This window comes from Orbicella franksi, chromosome 7 (genome assembly GCF_964199315.1).
Source record: "Orbicella franksi chromosome 7, jaOrbFran1.1, whole genome shotgun sequence".
NCBI lineage: Eukaryota > Metazoa > Cnidaria > Anthozoa > Scleractinia > Merulinidae > Orbicella > Orbicella franksi.
In genome coordinates this window covers 24,888,633-24,911,792 of record NC_138151.1, presented here as the reverse complement: position 1 = coordinate 24,911,792, position 23,160 = coordinate 24,888,633, and the positions used below count along the sequence as shown (strand labels likewise).

At 39.7% G+C, this 23,160-nt stretch overlaps 1 protein-coding gene across 1 annotated transcript in view; it reads right to left on the bottom strand.

Annotated features, from left to right (window-relative positions):
* The window catches only part of LOC145492238 (uncharacterized), a 213,475-nt gene that overhangs the window by 167,516 nt on the left and 22,799 nt on the right, over window positions 1–23,160 (bottom strand). The window contains 16 exon segments of the mRNA XM_081471595.1: window positions 223–501; window positions 1,332–1,607; window positions 2,118–2,311; window positions 3,401–3,515; window positions 5,913–6,173; window positions 7,605–7,853; window positions 9,461–9,721; window positions 10,415–10,675; window positions 11,756–12,004; window positions 13,617–13,877; window positions 14,339–14,647; window positions 15,891–16,196; window positions 17,923–18,231; window positions 19,857–20,162; window positions 20,719–21,027; window positions 22,036–22,341. Of these exon segments, the coding sequence (XP_081327721.1) occupies window positions 223–501; window positions 1,332–1,607; window positions 2,118–2,311; window positions 3,401–3,515; window positions 5,913–6,173; window positions 7,605–7,853; window positions 9,461–9,721; window positions 10,415–10,675; window positions 11,756–12,004; window positions 13,617–13,877; window positions 14,339–14,647; window positions 15,891–16,196; window positions 17,923–18,231; window positions 19,857–20,162; window positions 20,719–21,027; window positions 22,036–22,341 (4,251 nt within the window).

Here is a 23,160-nt window from a genome sequence, read left to right as displayed (position 1 = left end):
GGAGACTTGATTGATCAATTAAGGCCTGAAAAAATCTATTTCAGACTTGAATGGTGTGGACTGGTTCGAGGGTCGTAAAATTGACCTCCTTCGAAAATCGCAAGAAAGCGAGAAAGCAGCGAAAAAGATAAATAACGTCTTATCGCTTTAAAAAGGAGCTTTACTTACAAAAATACACCTGTAACTTTGAAAGAAGGGCGAGTGGCCCTTTGAACAACTTACTTAACACTCTGAGCGTGGCGTTTGCTCGTTTTGAGCCCAAGCTGTTGGTTGCTACACACGTGTACTTTCCGCTATCGCTTTTCTGACTTCGACTAATCTGCAATGAGCCAGTATTCTTCTGGAAAAAGCGAGGGTTGTTGGCGAAGTTGATATTTTGATCATTCTTTTGCCAGGTTATGGTTGGCGTAGGACTTCCTCGTCCTTGACACTGCAGCTCCACAGTTTCATTCACGATCGCGTCTGTGTTCTTTGGCGGCACATCTATCCATACTGGTAAAGCTACAAACCACCAAAAGTAGCATTGGTAAAAACATTAATCACAGAAGTCTGGTTTCTGGTCGGTCCTCCTGGCAACCATGTTTCATTAAGCCCAGGCCAGACAGGGACCAGAGTTCACGATACAGGAATCTTTGTTTACAATATTTGCCTCATCTGCATAGTTCAGGGTACATTCCATTGGATGAAAAATTCCGATTTGAATTTCCAAACATTTTTTAGGTGGCGAATGGAACAGCATTTTCCAGAATTTCCGGAACCTTACGAGGTTCCATTCAATTTTTGGTTGAATGGTTGCTTTTCGGGCATTTAGCAATTTCTGGACTTTCTGGAAAGTTTCCGGAAATTTCAGCACCATTTGTCCCCGTTTCGAAACTTTCTGAATTTTGGTTGAATGGAAAGCGCTCCCAGTTTCTGAACAAGTTGTAAAAATATCAGTTCTGAATATTGGAATGGCATAGCTCCGATTAATTTTAACTACTAATAATTACAGTTCTCGCCCAGTGAATTATATTGAACGAATGCTACCTATTTCTCACCCAATCGAGTTCGCACCCACTGAGTTCGCACCCCTGAACTCATTATAAACTTTCTATTTTGAGTTCGCCTTCACCGTCAATGGATTAAAGAACGAGAAATAAAAATGCTTTGTGTGATTTTGTTTTATTATGCCAACAATATTGTCTTTTTTGCTCAGTAAGAGGAAGATAAGTTATAAACAATTGATTACCAGTTGAGACGATATGGTTGCGATTTTAGCAGTGGGTGCAAATTCGCTTCCGTGCGAAACCTCCGGCTACCTATTGCGGAACCACAACATGCTTGATACTTACTTTTTACGTTAAATGTAGCTTTAGAAATTGCCTCGCCACCATCATTTGTTGCCACACATTGCACAGTCCTTTTATCTCCAGATTGAAGACTTGTAAATTTGAGTTCGTTTTTACTGTTAATTTGAATTCGTCCTACATTTGATGGGGCAACTTTTTGCCCGTTATGGAACCAAGTAATTTGGGGCTTTGGAGAACCGGTGGCATTACATTTAAACACAACTGATTCCTGAGGGTACTTGTCCGCCATGGTCGGTTGTACTGTGAAGGTGGGCTTCTCTAAAGATCAACGTAATTATATTGATACAGTTAAAAGCATGACTGTGACATTGATTACAAAATATTGTAACACCTGTCTGTATTCAACATTCAAGGACAACACGGAACAGTTCTATACACGTACATACGGGAGAAAGTGTTGACTACATGTGCAACAAGAATTTCACCCGTTTATTACCAAAGATCTTCCAGCTGCGTAGAATAATCACCTTCTCTATTGGGGTCACTTTTTTTCTGCAACTTTGGCGCACCAGAAGAAACTCGCCGATGTATTTACCACAATCAGTTACTAAGGTATAATTGTTACAAGAACTGACACAAAAATCGTTATATTTATCAACAGAGGTCGATAACCTCGACTGGAAGAAAACAGTATTTACTATTAAGATAAAGTTAATGCTGAGATCCTTAGCCTTCAGATTTCACCAGAAGCCATTCTTTAATAACATTTGTAGGCATCACATCTAATACAATTCGGTAACCGTCAAAATAATACTTGTAAATAAGTACCAATTGTGGTAAGGTTTGCTCTTCGGCTTATTTGCTGGCCATCATTGGGGTTGGTAGCTCGGCACTCGTAGAATCCTTCTTCAGATTTGCCAGGATTAAGTACGGTAAGTCTCTTCTTGTATGACCCGAAGGAAAATTTGGCATTCTGAGAAATCTGTTGTCCACCTTTCCACCATGATATGGTAGGCATGGGTCTACAGCATAAACAAATAATAGTTTGCATCAACCGGTAAATGGCTCGCAAATTTATGATTTATCACAAATTTATAATCTTGTCAATCTACAATGAGTGACAAAAGTGTTGAGACACTTGGCAGGTAAATTCTATTTTCGAGCATCTTGGACACATTTTCCCCCACTTCCCCCTCAAACAATGTTGATTTTTCTATTTCTTAGACTGCACAGACCACGGTGCCTACACAACATTGAATTTGGGGGCCAGGGGTATCAGAGAATTAACGCTACATGCTAATAAAATCGAACAAGAGCTTAAATCTCGAAAAGCGTCATTTCCTAAAAGTGTCTCAACTACCTTTGTCGCCCATTGTAGCACATCACAGTAAAGTTTGATTTTTTAATATCCTTCTGTCACCTCTCTTTAGAGCAGGCTAGAGACCCTCGGCAGGTATCCCTGACAAAATAGAAGTCATAACGATTGTCCTTAAAATAATAAAATCATAATTATAATTCAATGTTTTACAATATTTAGAGAGGAAGCCACATCAGCCTTAGCTGGTTGTCATGCAGGTCCTCTATCCTGGTCGATTTGGAATTTGGAGTATTGGATTTTGTGAAGGGAGGAAAACTCAACCCATATATGGCACTGGGCCGGAACTCAATCCAGTGGCCACAAATAATGATCTAAGAGATTGAACAAACGATTTGATCACAATGTGGATAATTTGTGAAAATACGATGAAATCCAGTTTGTATACACCCATAGAAAGCCTACAGTGTATTTTACGGTACACACATATTTAATATTGTGGTACACCAATTTATTAATCCATGAAGGATGACTGTTCTTGAATGAACCCCTCAATTACATGTATGCAAGGCTGTGCTCCAGGAGCAGCCAGGTGCACAGGCAACTAACTTTTACCTTCGGACAACTGGAAAAACTTGCTTTTTTTCATACAAGCTTGCAACGTAATCGCTGGGAACCCAGGATTTCATGGCTAGGAACCTTTGCGCTCCTCGCAATTTTTTTTAGGCACAGCCTTGTGTATGTGATAGCATTTGAATGGATGTACACATGTAAACTGACTACTATCAGTCAGTACCTTCCACTTGCAAAGCACTCAAATGTAACCCCGGATGTTGTTCCTTTTATAGCCACCTGGTTAGTGGGGCTAAGAATTATACTTGGTGTCGAAGGTATCGAACTTGGACTTCGTCCTGCAAAATAATAAAAACATGTTTTAAACACGATAAGTAGTTAAGCTTGTGGGGTCGTGTGTAAATAAACAATAAAGAATAATTACAAAACAAGAATTAAAAAATTTACAATGTAGGATCTAATCTAGTTTAAATAAAAATTTGCAGCTAATAATAATTTAAAGAGGTTCCATACCACAAACCTTAAGAACATCTCTGCTAAAAATTCCCGTTTTTAAGAATTATCAGTAGTGCAAGATATCAAAATGCCGCTGAAGACACTAAGAAAAGAGAAGTTCAAACATTTATATCAATTTCAAGTTTCTGGTTTCTGGTTCAAGTTTATTTTCCCGTGAGGAGTGAAATGGGAAGACTCACGGGAAGATATGAACTCAATTAATTAACCTCGCTCCCAATGTGTGGCTTCATAGCTCAGTTGGTAGAGCATCGCACCGGTATCGCGGAGGTCACGGGTTCGAATTCCGTTGAAGTCCTGATTTTTTCAGGCTTCTTCTTTCCAATTGCTTAAATTGGAAAATTTACTGCGATGATCATTCTTCACTTTCATCTACTACCGCAGTTCAAATATGAATTATTTCATATATACTTCACATCAAATAGAATTATCTTGTTACATTTACTTGCAAGAAAAACAAATTTCAAAACTCAGCAGTGTTTTAATTCATAACTAGCCGACCGTTCTTTCTTTGGTTTTGACAAAGAAAACCACTTCAAATGAGTGTCTCAGTATCGGTTCCAAGGAACATTTCAACGAGAAGACAGTGTTACTCCGTGAACAGCGCTACTTAATTGAAACTTGCATTCACAAAATTAAACGGAAAAATTTTGTGCAAACATAATTGGTTTGGACTGAATTCTTTTCTCGTGAACGGCACGTAATGCCAATAATATCGATGGGAGCCTGTCGAATACCATCATGTACGTGAGCCCCCTCACCATCCCAATAGTGCATTTTGCACTAAAAACTCTCTTGAGACCCATCCACAAAGTCCTGGGCTCAACCATAGTAAACGAGGCATCGGAAGTGCCAGAATAAGGCCAATACAAGTATACCTGTTTCTGCTTGAAGAAGAACAAAGATGGCCGTTCTAAAATCGGGATGAAATCTTCACACACACGATTCACGTTAACAAGCGGCAATTTGAATGGTTGTTTATAGCAGCTTCAATCTGATTGGTGTGACATACAGACATCTCTCATTCGTCCATTGGCCCACTCATAACATACCCCAGACCCATTGACTAAGAGGTATTTTTTTTACAAAAGAATAACTCAAAAACGCTTGTTGTTTAAAAAGATTAACCTTTTCTTACGTAACATATATTTTCAAAAGTGACCTTTAAGGGCCCATTAACCGATTCATTCACACGCTAACTTGCGTTGTTAAGGGGATGAAATTTCACTTCCGGTTACTTGCGTTAACCTGAGCGCGGAAAATTCAAACAACTTAACAACTTACAAATTCGGATATATTTTAGATGTTTTTACTTTGTGTTTCACAAAATGCAAATTAAAAAGGCGTAAGCAAACACAAACTAAGAGAAAAATAGAAAAACAAGCGCAAAAGCATCTCCATGTGGATTTAGTATTATTCGTTTTATCTTACCTAAGTACCGCTGGTTGTGTGAACTGCGCACGCGCATACAGGGTAACTTATGATAAGTATCGCGGGCACAAGTTACGATTTAACCCAACGTTGGAAACATAGCTCTGTGCTTTCCTTTTGTGAAATCATGCCTTTCTTTTACGAAAATTTCGAATTTTTCAATTATTTGACCATGGGCGTGACCTGATGACGTCATCACTGGTGTTACTGATCTTGGAAAAGTTAAAGCACATGAAATAACTCTGAACTAACTAAACATCACGCGGTTGTATGAGAATAAATTTTCCTTAGCAGGTTCAAACAGATCAGTTAATGGACGCTTAAAATGGAATTACAGCAAACTGTATGTTAAAAATGTTACAGTTGATCCCCTATTAAGCGGCCACCTATTAAACGGCCACCCCCATTAGGCGGCCAGTAATCAAAGTCCCGATGAAGGCTTTTGTATTTTCTTTACCTCTGTTAAACGGCCAGCCCCCTTTAAGCGGCCACTATCCTTTTCCCCGAGGGTGGCCGTTTAATAGGGGTTGAACTGTATTAGGGATCTGGTATTAAAATTTGTACGACTGCCAATTTTTTTAAGCAGATAAAAATTACTCCTTATCTTATCTTTTCTGATTCTTAAACAAGTGCGCAGTACGATTCTACTCGATATGCTCCACACTGTAAGTTTACCAATTTTGTTACCATAGCATCATCCACATGGCTTACGCTAGCTCCTCTATAAATATTTTAGTGGCCAGGAACTGTACAGTAATTAAAGCAAAAAAAAATTTTGTCATTTTCCTTACCGTTAACAGTAATTGCAACACTTGCGCTGACTCCTGTTCCCAAAGTGTTCTTAGCCACGCATTGGTAGATGGAGACTCCAGTTGTCAATATCTTCCTCCATCTTCCTGTCGATGTGTCTAAGATAGCAGTGCCATTCTCCAACAGCTGATATGATGTGACAGATGGAACAGCATCAGCTGAGCAGTTAAAGCTGATAGTTTCACCCTTATATGCTTTGTTATCAGCTGCAGATGTCTTTAATTGGACATTCTCTGGTTTGTCTGAGGAGAATGAGACAGTTTGTTTAATTTGCATGCACAAGGTACGGACCCATTTGATTCAGGAATAAAAATGGGATTTTTTAAAGGGTGCTGTAAATAACATAAATACTGAAAAAGCGTCTTGCAAAATAAAATCATGTAATTTTAAAATCAATGGCTTGGATGACACTAAGCGCAGACTTGTCCAAAAGAACCTGCAACGTTTTGAGTTTAAGGACATCTTTAGATACAATAGCTTGTGTTATAATAATATTTAGTTACAATAAGTTCGAGTATTATTCGAAGTGAATTAATCCCTTCTTATGAAGCCTGTTTCACACTTGTGAGATAAGCATAACACAAGTGAAATAAGTATAAGCGTAAGCACAAGAAAAAAGGAACATGTTTCTTTTTCTTGTGTTTATGCTTGTGCTTATTTCACTAGTGTTACGCTTATCTCACAAGTGGGAACCTGCTAATCTCACTAGTGCTATGCTTATCTCAAAAGTGGGAACCAGGCTTTACGGGCGGTCCTCACTTGCGACGCAAGCATAAGCACAAACATAAGCATAAGAAGCTTATGCGCTAGTGAGGACAGCCGCGACAAAAGCATAAGCATAAGCACAATAAACTTTCTTCTTATGCTTATGCCTATGTTCAGTGAGGACATCGTTGACATAAGCATAAATTGCTCGCTGACTGGCTGATAGTCCTACACTTATGCTTATGCTTATGCTCATGCTCATGCTTATGCTTATACTTATATCGTGGTCGTCCTCAGTAACGCATAAGCCTCTTTTATCCTTATGCATATGCTTATACTTATGCTTGTGCTTGTGCTTGTGCTTGTGCTTGTGCTTGTGCTTGTGCTTGTGCTTGTGCTTGTGCTTGTGCTTGTGCCTGTGCCTGTGCCTGTGCCTGTGCCTGTGCCTGTGCCTGTGCCTGTGCCTGTGCCTGTGCTCCTGCTCCTGCTCCTGCTCCTGCTCCTGCTCCTGCTCCTGCTCCTACTCCTGCTCCTGCTCCTGCTCCTGCTCCTGCTCCTGCTTCTGCTTCTGCTTCTGCTTGTGCCTGTGCCTGTGCCTGTGCCTGTGCCTGTGCCTGTGCCTGTGCCTGTGCCTGTGCCTGTGCCTGTGCCTGTGCCTGTGCCTGTGCCTGTGCCTGCGCCTGTGCCTAAGCCTCTGCCTCTGCCTCTGCCTCTGTCTCTGCCTCTGCCTCTGCCTCTGCCTATGCCTATGCCTATGCCTATAATAATGCTTATGCTTATGCTTATATTTATGCTTATGCCTGCGGTCGCTAGTGAGGACTAGGCTTTAAAGATAAATGGAGAAATACTAACGCCAGATATCGATTGGGATAAATGCAGGAGTAGATTTAAATACACACACACTTGCTACCTCTCTGCTAACCATATAAGAGTACTTTGTAAACAATTACTGTATATTTCACACTTACACTGCACGTAAATGGTTGCCGTTTCTGATGCATTACCACACTGGTTACTGGCATCACACATGTATTCTCCAGCGTCACTTCTGTTAATGTTTGTGAACACCAGCTCATTTCCATGAGAACGCGGCATATAACCATCAACCTTAGTCCAAGACACCATTGGTGAAGGAATTCCAGATACATTACATGACAGAGTTAAATTGCCTCCTTCGGGTAACGCCTGACTCTGTATTGGCTGTGTGCGTGAAGGAACTGTAAACAAACAAGTCAGAATTGATGGTAAGAACAATTATTATTATCTTTCCAGCCATTTATTTTCTTCCTTTTTATTGGCTAAGGGCCCTTTACGTGACTGCTGGAAATCAGATTGCAGCATTTGCACTGGTCTGTTTAGTTACTGCAGTGTGATATGTCCCTTTAGAAAACAGCCCTAAGAAAATACGCGCGCTGATTAGTTAAAAATTGTGCTTCTATTAAACAATTAGATTATGAGCTCGAGATTTCTATCGCGTAATAGTTGAAGAGGGCGGAGCCCGACAAAACTATCACGCATAGGAATCGAGATAGGATAATCTAATTGTTTTAGTATTAATCTACTAGTCGTTCAAAACTTTCATCTAAATCCTCTTCACATACACTTCAAAAACGCAAACAAGCGGTCCCCAGCGCACGCTGCTACGCTACCCACTATCTATTTCAACAATAGAGTGTTTCTGTCGAGGAACTATCGGATAATAGTTGCCCCACGGAAATTTGATGTTCTTAAAACAAATATTTGCCCGAGAAGCGAAAGTTCGAGGGCAAATATGCTAGTCTTAAGAACATGAAATTTCCAAGGGGCAACTATCAGACCGATATTTCTGAGACATAAACACTCTGTTATCTTTATTGTTCGCCACTAAATTATCTTCCGCGCGCCAGTTCAAAAATCATAGTGAACTATTTTCAACTCTTTTAGATGAAAACCGTGAAAGCCAAATGCAAAATCTGAAAAAGAAAACAAACAAAAGCCCGCTTGTTTACAGAGGTATTTTCACGGACGAGTTCTATCCATTCGGGTATTTTCCACGGACGGGCAATATGGGCTAATAGTTTCTCTCCGCGGATGAACACTATCGCGTCACATGATCGATTTAATCCAATAAGAACACGAGAAAATTTAGTGGTGAACTATAACACAGAATAGAACGTGAGTAGCGTAGCCAATCAGAGGACGACATTTGTGATAGAACGCTAGTAGATTTTTACTAAAACTCGATAGAAACACAGAACTAGCACGATCTGTTGACTTAATGATGGCGCGAGCAAAGATAATTTACATTTAATTTACACAAGTAAACGAGCTGTTTTTCCTTTTTTTTTCGTCACGGTGTTTACTAAAGAAATACAAAACATGTCTGCTGTATTTCTATCTAGTTTTAGAAGCACTTGTGAAAGTTTGGGAGAACTCGAAAAAGCTGTGGAAGCACTTAACTGCGGCTCGTGTTCCCAAAGCATTTCTCGTTTTCCCAAACTTCAACTCGTGTTTCTATTAAACAATTAGATTATAAGCTCGCGATTTCTATCGGGTGATAGTTGTTGTTGTTGTTTTTATTGCTATTGCTGCTGCTGCTGCATTAGCAATCCGGCTGCTCCACCTGGTCACCATTTATGAATACCTTATACTTCTCTACCCAACCTGATGGGTAATGATAACATAATTTACTTTTTTCATATATATTTCTTTCTTTTGTGGGGGAGGGGGGGGAGGGGAGTGGGGCGAGGGGGCGGGGTGGACAGACAAACTAAAGCAGAATACACAAGGCTACTTCTTGACAGCGAAGCACTTACAATTGTGAAATCGTTTTGAGATTTTTTACCATTTACAATAACAGCAACACTTGTACTGTTTCCTGTGCCTCCACTGTTCTTAGCCACACACTTGTAGACGAAAATTCCTCCATGAGGCATTTTTCTTTCCCAAATTCCTGAACTGCTGACGTCACTCATCAGTGTGTCATTCTCATACATGTGATAGGTAAGTATCGGTGGTTTACTATGGGCTGAGCAGTTAAGACTTATTACATCGTCCTGACAAGCGATTGCGTTACTCGCTGTTAACTGAACGTTATTCGGTGGGTCTGAAATAGAAAAACAGACGTTAACCATTGGCCATTAAACAAAGGTAAAGTGGTTAAGAATAGCTTTCGGCATTTTTCAACACAATTCACAAACGAGCCCGGAAACTCCTTTTTAATTTAATTTGTAGCTAACAGGTTAAAATTCCCCTGTGTTTGAGATTGTGATTTTGACTGAGGAATAAAATGGCTAAGACCAAGTAGAAAATTTGTGAATGATAATGGCAGGAATTAGGCTAATTTAAAGAGAACCAACACGGACTTAAAGAAATTTAACAAAAATGATGTTTCTTAGCTTCTGTATATGAGAATAGCGATATGCGCATTGAGACTGGCCACCTACATGCTTCAAAATGTTACTTACCTATAGATGTAGCGCGAAACGTTGAAGTAATATTATAATAGTATAGTTGGTATCAATATGACATGTGGAATTCAGAACTCTATTAGGGATCTGGTATTAAAATTTGTACGACTGCCAATTTTTTTTAAGCAGATAAAAATTGCTCCTTATCTTATCTTTTCTGATTCTTAAACAAGTGCGCAGTACGATTCTACTCGATATGCTCCACACTGTAAATTTACCAATTTTGTTACCATAGCATTATCCACATGGCTTACGCTAGCCCCTCTATACATATTTTAGTGGCCAGAAACTGTACAGTAATTAAAGCAAAAAATTTTTGTTTTCCTTACCGTTAACAGTAATTGCAACACTTGCGCTGACTCCTGTTCCCAAAGTGTTCTTAGCCACGCATTGGTAGATGGAGACTCCAGTTGTCAATATCTTCCTCCATCTTCCTGTCGATGTGTCTAAGATAGCAGTGCCATTCTCCAACAGCTGATATGATGTGACAGATGGACCAGCATCAGCTGAGCAGTTAAAGCTGATAGTTTCACCCTTATATGCTTTGTTATCAGCTGCAGATGTCTTTAATTGGACATTCTCTGGTTTGTCTGAGGAGAATGAGACAGTTTGTTTAATTTGCATGCACAAGGTACGGACCCATTTGATTCAGGAATAAAAATGGGATTTTTTAAAGGGTGCTGTAAATAACATAAATACTAAAAAACGTCTTGCAAAATAAAATCATGTAATTTTAAAATTAATGGCTTGGATGATACTAAGCGCAGACTTGTTCAAAAGAACCTGCAACGTTTTGAGTTTAAGGACATCTTTAGACACAATAGCGTGTGTTACAATAATATTTAGTTACAATAAGTTCGAGTATTATTCGAAGTGAATTAATCCGTTCTTATAAAGCCTGGTTCACACTTGTGAGATAAGTATAACAAGAGTGATATAAGCATAAGCGCAAGCACAAGAAAAAAGGAACATGTTTCTTTTTCTTGCGCTTATGCTTGTGCTTATTTCACTAGTGTTACGCTTATCTCACGAGTGGGAACCTGCTAATCTCACTAGGCTTTAAGGCCGGTCCTCACTTGCGACGCAAGCATAAGCACAAACATAAGCATAAGAAGCTTATGCGCTAGTGAGGACAGCCGCGACATAAGCATAAGCATAAGCATAAGCATAATAAGCTTTCTTCTTATGCTTATACTTATGTTCAGTGAGGACATCGTTGACATAAGCATAAAGTGCTCGCTGACTGGCTGATAGTCCTACGCTTATGCTTATGCTTATGCTTATGCTTATGCTTATGCTTATGCTTATGCTTATGCTTATGCTTATGCCAACATGTCCTTACTGGACACTGACTACAGCGACATAAAAGCATAAGTATAAGAGGAACGCAAGGTTTTGATATTCTTACGCTTTTGCTTATACTTACAATTATGTCGTGGCCGTCCTCAGTAACGCATAAGCTTCTTTTATGCTTATGCTTATGCTTATGTTTATGCTTATGCTTGCGGTCGCTAGTGAGGACTAGGCTTTAAAGATAAATGGAGAAATACTAACGCCAGATATCGATTGGGATAAATGCAGGAGTAGATGTAAATACACACACACTTGCTACCTCTCTGCTAACCATATAAGAGTACTTTGTAAACAATTACTGTATATTTCACACTTACACTGCACGTAAATGGTTGCCGTTTCTGATGCATTACCACACTGGTTACTGGCATCACACATGTATTCTCCAGCGTCACTTCTGTTAATGTTTGCGAACACCAGCTCATTTCCATGAGAACGCGGCATATAACCATCAACCTTAGTCCAAGACACCATTGGTGAAGGAATTCCAGATACATTACATGACAGAGTTAAATTGCCTCCTTCGGATAACGCCTGACTCTGTATTGGCTGTGTGCGTGAAGGAACTGTAAACAAACAAGTCAGAATTGATGGTAAGAACAATTATTATTATCTTTCCAGCCATTTATTTTCTTCCTTTTTATTGGCTAAGGGCCCTTTACGTGACTGCTGGAAATCAGATTGCAGCATTTGCACTGGTCTGTTTAGTTACTGCAGTGTGATATGTCCCTTTAGAAAACAGCCCTAAGAAAATACGCGCGCTGATTAGTTAAAAATTGTGCTTCTATTAAACAATTAGATTATGAGCTCGAGATTTCTATCGCGTAATAGTTGAAGAGGGCGGAGCCCGACAAAACTATCACGCATAGAAATCGAGATAGAATAATCTAATTGTTTTAGTACATATCTACTAGTCGTTCAAAACTTTCATCTAAATCCTCTTCACATACACTTCAAAAACGCAAACAAGCGGTCCCCAGCGCACGCTGCTACGCTACCCACTATCTATTTAAACAATAGAGTGTTTCTGTCGAGGAACTATCGGATAATAGTTGCCCCACGGAAATTTGATGTTCTTATAAAACAAATACTTGCCCGAGAAGCGAAAGTTCGAGGGCAAATATGCTAGTCTTAAGAACATGAAATTTCCAAGGGGCAACTATCAGACCGATATTTCCGAGACATAAACACTCTGTTATCTTTATTGTTCGCCACTAAATTATCTTCCGCGCGCCAGTTCAAAAATCATAGTGAACTATTTTCAACTTTTTTAGATGAAAACCGTGAAAGCCAAATGCAAAATCTGAAAAAGAAAACAAACAAAAGCCCGCTTGTTTACAGAGGTATTTTCACGGACGAGTTCTATTCATTCGGGTATTTTCCACGGACGGGCAATATGGGCTAATAGTTTCTCTCCGCGGATGAACACTATCGCGTCACATGATCGATTTAATCCAATAAGAACACGAGAACATTTAGGGGTGAACTATAACACAGAATAGAACGCGAGTAGCGTAGCCAATCAGAGGACGGCATTTGTGATAGAACGCTAGTAGATTTTTACCAAAACTCGATAGACACAAAGAACTAGCACGATCTGTTGACTTAATGATGGCACGAGCAAAGATAATTTACATTTAATTTACACAAGTAAACAAGCTCTTTTTCCTTTTTTTTTCGTCGCGGTGTTTTCTAAAAGAAATAAAAAACATGTCCGCTGTGTTTCGATCGAGTTTTAGAAGCACTTGTGAAAGTTTGGGAGAACTCGAAAAAGCTGTGGAAGCACTTAACTGCGGCTCGTGTTCCCAAAGCATTTCTCGTTTTCCCAAACTTCAACTTGTGTTTCTATTAAACAATTGGATTATGAGCTGGAGATTTCTATCGGGTGATAGTTGTTGTTGTTGTTTTTGTTGCTGCTGCTGCTGCTGCTGCTGCTGCTGCAGTAGCAATCCGGCTGCTCCACCTGGTCACCATTTATGAATACCTTATACTTCTCTACCCAACCTGATGGGTAATGATAACATAATTTACTTTTTTCATATATATTTTTTTCTTTTGTGGTGGGGGGAATGGGGCGGGGGGGGGGGGGGGCGGACAGACAAACCAAAACAGAATACGCAAGGCTATTTCTTGACAGCGAAGCACTTACAATTGTGAAATCGTTTTGAGATTTTTTACCATTTACAATAACAGTAACACTTGTACTGTTTCCTGTGCCTCCACTGTTCTTAGCCACACACTTGTAGACGAAAATTCCTCCATGAGGCATTTTTCTTTTCCAAATTCCTGAACTGCTGACGTCACTCATCAGTGTGTCATTCTCATACATGTGATAGGTAAGTATCGGTGGTTTACTATGGGCTGAGCAGTTAAGACTTATTACATCGTCCTGACAAGCGATTGCGATACTCGCTGTTAACTGAACGTTATTCGGTGGGTCTGAAATAGAAAAACAGACGTTAACCATTGGCCATTAAATAAAGGTAAAGTGGTTAAGAATAGCTTTCGGCATTTTTCAACACAATTCACAAACGAGCCCGGAAACCCCTTTTTAATTTAATTTGTAGCTAACAGGTTAAAATTGCCCTGTGTTTGAGATTGTGATTTTGACTGAGGAATAAAATGCCTAAAACCAAATAGAAAATTAGTGTATGATAATGGCAGGAATTAGGCTAATTTAAAGAGAACCAACACGGACTTAAAGAAATTTAACAAAAATGATGTTTCTTAGCTTCTGTATATGAGAATAGCGATATGCGCATTGAGACTGGCCGCCTACATGCTTCAAAATGTTACTTACCTAAAGATGTAGCACGAAACTTTGAAGTAATATTATAATAGTATAGTTGGTATCAATATGATATGTGGAATTCAGATTTCACGCTATTTGTTCTTTTCACCTGGTGGAATGCAGATCACGCTGGCATCCTCTAAGTGCCCGCATTCGGTCACTCTCCATCCTCTGTGTCCGCACTGAGATAACGCGGTCTCGTTTCCAGTGCACTTGACGTCATCCATCCAAATTACGCCTGTCCCTTGTCCATAAACCGCAGAATGAGGTGCTGCCAGTGCGCCCTTAAATCCAAGCTGCCTACAAACTACGTTAGCGTCCAGTAAGTCCCAGAAATCGTCACAAATTGTTCCCCAGACTCCATGGTAGAATATTTCAACACGACCTCGGTTTGACGCGTCTCCACCAACTAGCTTTACTGTCAAATAAATCAGTTTACAGATGATAATTACTGATTTGACAAACTGAAAGCACTGGAGTATTTCTCTAGAATGAGAAATTCATTTGTTACTCTGTTACTCATTCATTGCTCGATAATACTAGACGCTCTAAGAGCGTTTACTCGGGCTTCGCACTACAGTATCAAATCGCACTTTACGAAAACGCGTATTGGACACAATAAAAGTAAATTAAAGAATCAGGATATTTTAGCACAAGAGTTCCGCTTAGATATTTACTATTCAAGTTGCTTCGTTGAGTATCCTCCTCATCCTTCGCAAATTATTTCGTCAATAATCCCACACAATTCCCCGCATAATCGAAGGTTTAATTCTCCCGCACAATGTGCCTCCAAATTCCCACGTTATTTTTACTAACTTGGAGGTAAGATATTTAATTCAAGTTACCGAAAGTCTTATCGTTACAACTTTGGAGATCGACATATTTTGCGCGGTGCAAGAAACAAGTCGCATGTTTTTAATGAGCTACGAGTCCAAAAACGTTTTCGTATTTAGCTCGTTTTATTGCAATATGACTTGTTTTACTGCAATGTTCTAAATAATAACAGCAGTAGCCACATACCGTCATTGACTGCCTATTTTTTGTCAGTGTTTTCGTAGATTGAACTCATACCGCAATCGGCTCACTTGTTATCTCACGAGAACGTTTCGAGCGTGAACTTTACTTACCTGGCTGGCTTTCAAGCAATATAATTCGTGGACCGACCCTTTCTGAAAACGATCGACATCTTTGTATGTGAGATGAACGTATAAGGCGCGATTCTTGCCAAAACTTTCTTCGCAAAACACCGCATTATGTCACGAAGAGCGAGCAATGTCGCGTTTCTCGTCCCCAGTTTCCATGGTCTGCGCATGGAACACCTGGGACCACGAACCCCCTTTTGGCGACCAAAACGCTTGCATTTTATGACTCGGGCTTTCCTGCGAAAGCCCGAGTAATAACTAAACTTATGGAACACTCCTACTAAAGGGACTTTCAACTAATCCACTGATTTGTGTTGTAATAGCTAAAATTATTAATTGTTTCGATATCGATAGAAGTAATTAAAACTACTTATTAGTAAAAACTAATCTGAAGTCAAAACCCCCTCTGCTTTAAGCCCGTAAGTGGTAAATTATCTTGACATCATTATCAGGTTTGAAATGAAACATAACGGTATCAAATATCTCGTAATTCTGGTCACACTTAAAAAAGTGGCCTACCTTCAGGAACATTGCACACCACGCCAGCTTGTCGACCATTTGAACAACTATGATTTTTCCATCCATTATTAACACAAGAAACTAGGGATGTTTCATCGCCGTGGCAATGTAAATTATTGATCCACATCGTACCACCTTTATTTGCAGGACTGTTGTAAATCAATGTAGCGTTTTTAAATCCCAGTTCTCTACAAACCACATCAGCGTCTTGTTTGTCCCACTGCTGATCGCAGATCCCGCCCCAGGTCTTGTTATAGTAAACCTCAACCAGACCCTTGCTGGAAAAGATGTCTCCACCTAAACGTACTGTTGGGACAACAGATGTAAATCTATGTAATGGGGCATATGAAAAGTACCATCTGTGCTCTTTAGTTATTTCCTTTTAAGCCTAGGTAGATGATTCGTATCCTTTTAGAGCGAGAGGCGAGGGATTGGATACCTTTATGGATTTATTTTTCTAGAACACAGCCATAAAGTGGTAGAATGAGCTAACGTTGCAGTAAACACTAAAACAGGGGTTTAGATGTAGTACTGTAAAATGCATATTTTCAAAGTAAGCTAGAAGCTACTGTTTGTCGATTAGTGAACTGGAACATAGAAAAAGGTAAAGCAATTTCATTTGCGTTTTCATAATTAATAGAGGGGAATGGTTATGAAACTCGACAAAGTTCTTTGTTGTATGTTTTTGTTCTCTTTTTTGGCCTTGGCCATGCACAAAACACAATAGTTGTTTACTACTGACGTAGGAACTAACCAATAGAAATGTTTTGGTTACGTAATTCATGCATAGTATGTGAGGGTAAAACAAAAGATTGTGCACGGTTGTGGACCTTTCAACATAAATCTTGGCATCTTTGTTTGCTGCTTTGATGTTTGCTGGGCTTCATAACCATTCCCCTCTATTAACTACGGTGTGTCAAAAGCTTAAGGCTTGTGAGGCAGTGAATGTTACCTTCCATTCTTTTCGTTTCCACGGGAAAAGAACATGAAAATTTCTTTTTATAAGAGTAATTTTCTGTATTAAAATTGCTCCTGGTTGGTCGATTGCATTTCTACATGATCTATTCAAATAACAGGTATTTCTGAAGAAGGATTGGCACCTTTTTATAAACCATTAGGGCAAAACAAAACAATGCCTGCGACTTTTAATCCGCTATTTTTGACATGTCACACACTGCACGAGCTACTCATTAGTGCAGAGTGCACTATTGGGATGGTTATGGGGGTTGCCTGCCGCTAAGGAACTAAGGCGCTATGGCGCTATGGCGCTATGCGCTATGGCGCTATGGCGCTATGGCGCTATGGCGCTATGGCGCTATGGCGCTATGGCGCTATGGCGCTAAGGTGTAAACTTTAATGTTTGTTTAATTAATTAATTTCAATTAATTCATGATTAGTCTAGAGGCAAGGAAGTAGTGGGAGTAGGGTGGGAAAGGTACATGTGTACTCTACGTAAAACACATTCCATCGCCGTCGCTTAACTTTGACCATCGCAAAGTTATATATTTGTTTCAGGTAACCCCTTGCTCTCCTTGTGGTACCATTCTCCTTAGAACAAAACTAATTTGCCCTAAACGCATGCGTAGATTAGTTAGGGTTCGTGGCTTCTATATTAGGTGAAGGATACATTGCATACGGAATCACGCACAAATGTTGAGTGGTTTTCCTTATGGTAGAGCTCAACATGTGCGCCCCCATGTTTGGACCTTGAATGAAAATACAACCTTGAAACATACATACTGCAAAGGGGAAAAGCCGTAGCAGACTACCAAGGTAGACACAAACCGGAAGTGAACCGAGTAGGGGTGAGTACTTATGGGACTACTGTATCAGAGCTATCAATTGCGCTCTGCACTATCTGAGATTGTCTCACTAGTTTTTTAAGAGCTTCGACCCAAGTGCTAAGATACTAAATCTCTAACTATTGGACGAATTTAAAGAAAATAATTAATTGACAGTGAAGAATAAATTGACAGCACATGGTACATGCTTTTGGCCTCAGATAGTTTACACATATAATAGTTTATTTTACCTTTCGGCATGCATATCACACCAGCGTCTTGGCTGTGCGCACAGTCAGTCACTCTCCATCCTTTGTGGCCACATTGCGATATTGCGGTCTCATTTCCAGCGCACACCACGTCATCCAACCATATCACCCCTCTTCCTTCGCCAAACTCTGCTGAACGAGGAGCTGCTAATGCTTGTTCGAATCCTAACTGGCGACAGATTACATTAGCGTCCTGTAATTCCCAGAAATCGTGACAAATTGTTCCCCAGGCTCCATTGTAGAATATTTCAACCCGGCCTTGATATGAGCTGGCTTCACCAACTAACCTGACTGTCGAACGAACGCAGTGAAACGTACTTAGTCATTTTGTGTACTGTATATTTGAAGCTCTCTTACCTTAAATTTGCCCCTTATACTAAACTAAATATAAAAATAAAGTGGGACACAAAACTCGACCCTCCGAATATTATCCTTTTCGTCTTTAAATTTTACTGTCCCATCAATCCATGTGACACATATTGCATGTGTTTCGTTTTCCTTACGGATGTTCCACATGTAAATAGCTGTACGCTTAAACCACCCTAAATAACATAGGCCATGTAAATTTACCCACAGTAAACTAATTAAATTGATATTTTCTCGTGCGTGCGTGGATTTGTTCTTGTCTGTATATAGCATCTAGGTGCTCTAATCTTAGCGTCTCCACTTTAAAAGCCTTTATAAAGTCGCGGTGGCCTCATGGCAGTGCGCTCGTCCCCGGATCGAGCGGTCCGGGTTCAAGCCCTGGCCGGGGACACTGTGTTGTGTTCTTGGGCAGGACACTTAACTCTCACAGTGCCTCTCTCCACCCAGGAGTATAACTAAATGGGTACTGGCGAATTGTTGGGGAAACCTAACAAATTGCGGGGGAGTGACCTGCGATGGACCAGCATCCCATCCAGGGGGAGTAGAAATACTCCTAGCCGTCTCATGCGACAGAAACCGTGATAAGCTCCGGCAACTATGAGCCAGTCGGCTCCAAGGCTTCACTTATCTTATAAAGTCCTTAAACTAGTTGTTCCGGGTATTTATCGTAAAATCTGAACTCGGCGACTTCTATCCCCTTGTACCCCCAATCCCCCTTCCGGAAACATTACCAAACCTTATTATTTGTTGCGCGTAACTACAGGTACAATAGCTTCAGTGAGTATTCGATGGGTAATCAATGGCCGAATTTACACTAGAAACGATTACCCGACGCCGTATTTATACCAGGAGAAGATTTATCCATCTGAGACGATTTATCCGTCTCAGGCAGAGAAATTACCGTCTCAAACGGCTAATTCGTTTCAGATGGATGGCCGCAGAGGGCTTCATATCTTTTTCCACAGTTCAGATACACGATCTTTCGTATATTCACTTGCATTCTTCACCTATGGGTATATTACGAACTCACAACGTTACCAACTCCCAGTTGGCTTGATAGCTCAGTTGGTAGAGCACTACACCGATATCGCAGAGGTCATTAGTTCGATTCCCTTTCAGGCCTGAATTTTTTTTTTCAAGCTTTAATTTCACAAATGCTTAAGGTGTGTAGATAACTGCAATGATCATGTCTTCATATTAATTGTCTTCATATTAATATTGGCGAAAAATATTACTACATATAAGAATACAAAACAAATTGCCTAATTAATCCTACTCAAAAATACCAAAAAAGAGTTTAGTTACTATCCCTGTACATTATTTCAACTTTAAAACTGAAGACTGATACTTTTCCGTAAGCATTATTATTCTTTTTCTTGATGCTCATAGCTTTCGTAGAGTTTTGCATGTATGTCATTTTTTTCATTACTAAAACCACCGTGCAATAATTGGCAGTGTCTCGACATCTTTGTCCAAGAATAAAAGTAATCGGAGAAAAAATGAGAATGCGAGAATGTTTCTGTTTTTGACAGAAACAATTCTGCTCCTACCTTTAGGAATGCTGCACACAACACCCGCAAGTTGACCGATTTTGCAGCTGTGACTTTTCCATCCTTCATGAAAACACATGACAAGCGATTTTTCATTACCATTGCATTGTAAATTGTTCATCCACGTCGTGCCATCTTCTTTTGAAGAGCCGCTGTAAACCAACGTAGCCTTTGTAAAACCCAATTCTCTGCAAACCACATCAGCGTCTAGTTTGTCCCAATGCTGATCACAGACCCATCCCCAGGTATTGTTATAATAGACTTGAACCAGGCCTTTACTGGAAAAGGTTTGTCCATCTAGACGAACTGTTGGTAAGAGTAAGGTGGCAATGGGCTCTTTGCTCAAAGTTTAGGCATTTATTTAAAAAAAAGCGTTTGCAAATTTACCTTTACACACTTAAACAAAATAAAAACTTTTAAAATGTCTGACTCAAGATTCACGTACTGAAAAAAAGAAGAAACATTGAAAAGACCCTTTTGTTCTTTGACTTCAAATAAGTCACTAAGAGATATCCTATATTGGTGGAGTGCGCGATCACGCGTGACAGCTACGAGTGGAAGGTGGAAGTCTCCCTTTGGACCCTGGTTAGAGCAAGTCTTAGACAGCTTAATGGTATCCTCTTAAGAGCTTCTGCCTGCGAGACTGGAGCAAACTTGAAAATGACGATTGGCCGATTTTCTTAAAAATCCACACGCCAAGTTCTTATGCAGACTTATGTAAAATGCCAATGTTTCAGCTCCACCTGAATTGACTCAGTGAAATCTATAATGTTACTGAGCAGAAGCCCGGTAAAAAAGATCCACTTGTCAATTAGAAGTACGACTTAAGCGCGCATTGTTACGTAAGTATTAGTACATTCACCTTTTGGTTTACAGATCACACTGGCATCTTGGTTGTGTAGACAGTCCGTCACTCTCCATCCTCTGTGTTTACACTTAGATATTGCCGTCTCACTTCCAATGCAATTGACATCATCCATCCATATCACCCCTTTTCCTTGTCCATAAGCAGCAGAACGAAGTGCCAGCACAGCTCCATCGAATCCCAGCTGGCGACAGACCACGTTGGCCTCTGGTAGTTCCCAGTAATCATGACAAATTGTACCCCAAACGCCATCGTAGAATATTTCGACACGACCTTCATGGGGCGCATTTCCACCAAGCAAATGAACTGTTAAGTGAAAAATACTGGCTCAGCAATTTGCCAAGGCAATGTTCTTAACGACCAAGGGACTGGGTATAATTATTTAAAATCGATTTATTTGAAAAAATAAGCCTAGTATCTAAAAGAGCTTCTGAAAGTTAGTAAGTTTACCAAATGTCAGTGTTTTTGGTTCAAATATAGATAAAATGAAACTATTTTTAGTGCTAATTCAATTCAATAGTAAGGAAGAACCACGCTGCAAGAAAACTGGCCGGAATAATAATTTAGTCTTGTAATAATAGCTTCTTATTAGTCTAAAATGTTCGCTCTGTACCGGCAAGTCTCAAACTGAGGTCTTGATGTTTTGACCAACGGATGGAGACCGATAGGCCAATTTAGATCAATTAAAGTTATGACTTGGCTCCGATGCTTGGGGCCTGAACAAAACGGCAAAAAAAAAAAAATTATTCGTCCCTTGACATCGTTGTAATTTTGTTTTCTTTTGTTTTGTTTTATTCCCCTAAACCTCTCAGCCAAGTTAGAATTTAAATATATCAAAATTGACCTATTGTTTAGCAATGATGATTGAAGCAGAAGTGGCGAAATGTTTGGTTATCAACGCTTTTTACCAAACCCTCCACATTATTTAGGGAAATGATCAATAAAGTATTCCGTCCAAAACTGCCTTCACTATACTTAGGATGTAAATCAAATTTAATTTCAAATTCAGAGGAAAAAATCTCATCAAAGTTTCTAACAATCCAGCTGCGAAAAGTCAGACATACCAATGCCTACAACAAATCACGGTTTCTTCTTAAAGTTCTAAATCCTCGTCGTGATAACATGCAGACTCAGAGTGTTCATTGTCACTCATTTTTTTGCAGCTGTTGCAGTTGTTGTTAAAAAAAAAACACACAACATTTGTGAAATATGTCTTGCTCTCTCTTAGTAAGGCATTACCAATAACTTGTAATACGAGTGGACTTTACGGTTTCGCATGAACACTCGTTTCTGTTCAGTAGTCACTAACCCTACCTTCAGGAACTTTACACACCACACCCGCATGTCGACCGTTTGTACAACTCTGTTTTTTCCATTCATCATGAACGCAAAAGACCAATGACATTTCATCGCCACTGCACTGTAAATTGTTCATCCATATCGTGCCACCTTCATTTGCGCCACTGTTGTAAATCATTGTAGCGTTGCTAAATCCCAGTTCTCTACAAACCACGTCAGCGTCTTGTTTGTCCCACTGCTGATCGCAGATCCCGCCCCAGGTCTTGTTATAATAAACTTCAACCAGACCTTCACTGGAAAATATATCTCCACCTAAGCGAACTGTCAGAAAATAACGATGGCTGATATCAGCACTCGGTAGCTTGATTATTTCATTTAGGGAATAAGTGTATGTTACCGGAATTCACATTTTACACATTTTTAAAATTGCATAAGATGTTTGTTTCATACCAAGGGATGTAGACATAGAGAAACAAATATGACGACATGATTGATCATCGCATTTATGCAAACAACTTAAGCAGTGGTGAAATAAAATCAGGCCTGATTCGAACCCATGACCTCTGCGATACCGGTGCAGTGCTCCACTGTGAACTGATCTATCCAGCCAACTGGGAGCTTTTCACTTTGTGAGGTCGTAATATACCAGTAGATGGTGAAGAATACAAATGAATATTGCACCATCTACGGGTATGTTACGAACCAGATCCAGGCTGGTTTGAAAGTTCAATTGGAAGAGCACTGCACCGGTATCGCAGAGGTCATGGGTTTGAATACCGTTCAGGCCTGAATTTTTTTTCAGGCTTTTTAAAGTCTGAAGAAAGTTTCACATTTGCTTAAGTTGTGTCCATAACTACGATGATCAATCATGTCTTCATATCTTTCTCCGTAGTCCAAATTTATGCTCTTTGATATATTCATTTGTATAGAGAAACAAAGTTTAGATGACTCCGCAAGCTTATTGAAAAGGCGTGACTTATTGAAAAGGCCTGAGCTAGAATGGTGATAGTAAAGGTTCAGCGTTCGTTGGGAAGAAAACTTTGAGTAGACGGCTACATATAAATATTGTACTGTCCTCATAAAAAATAAATAAATAAATAAATAAATAATCTGATAAAAGAAACTTTTCAATATTAGACC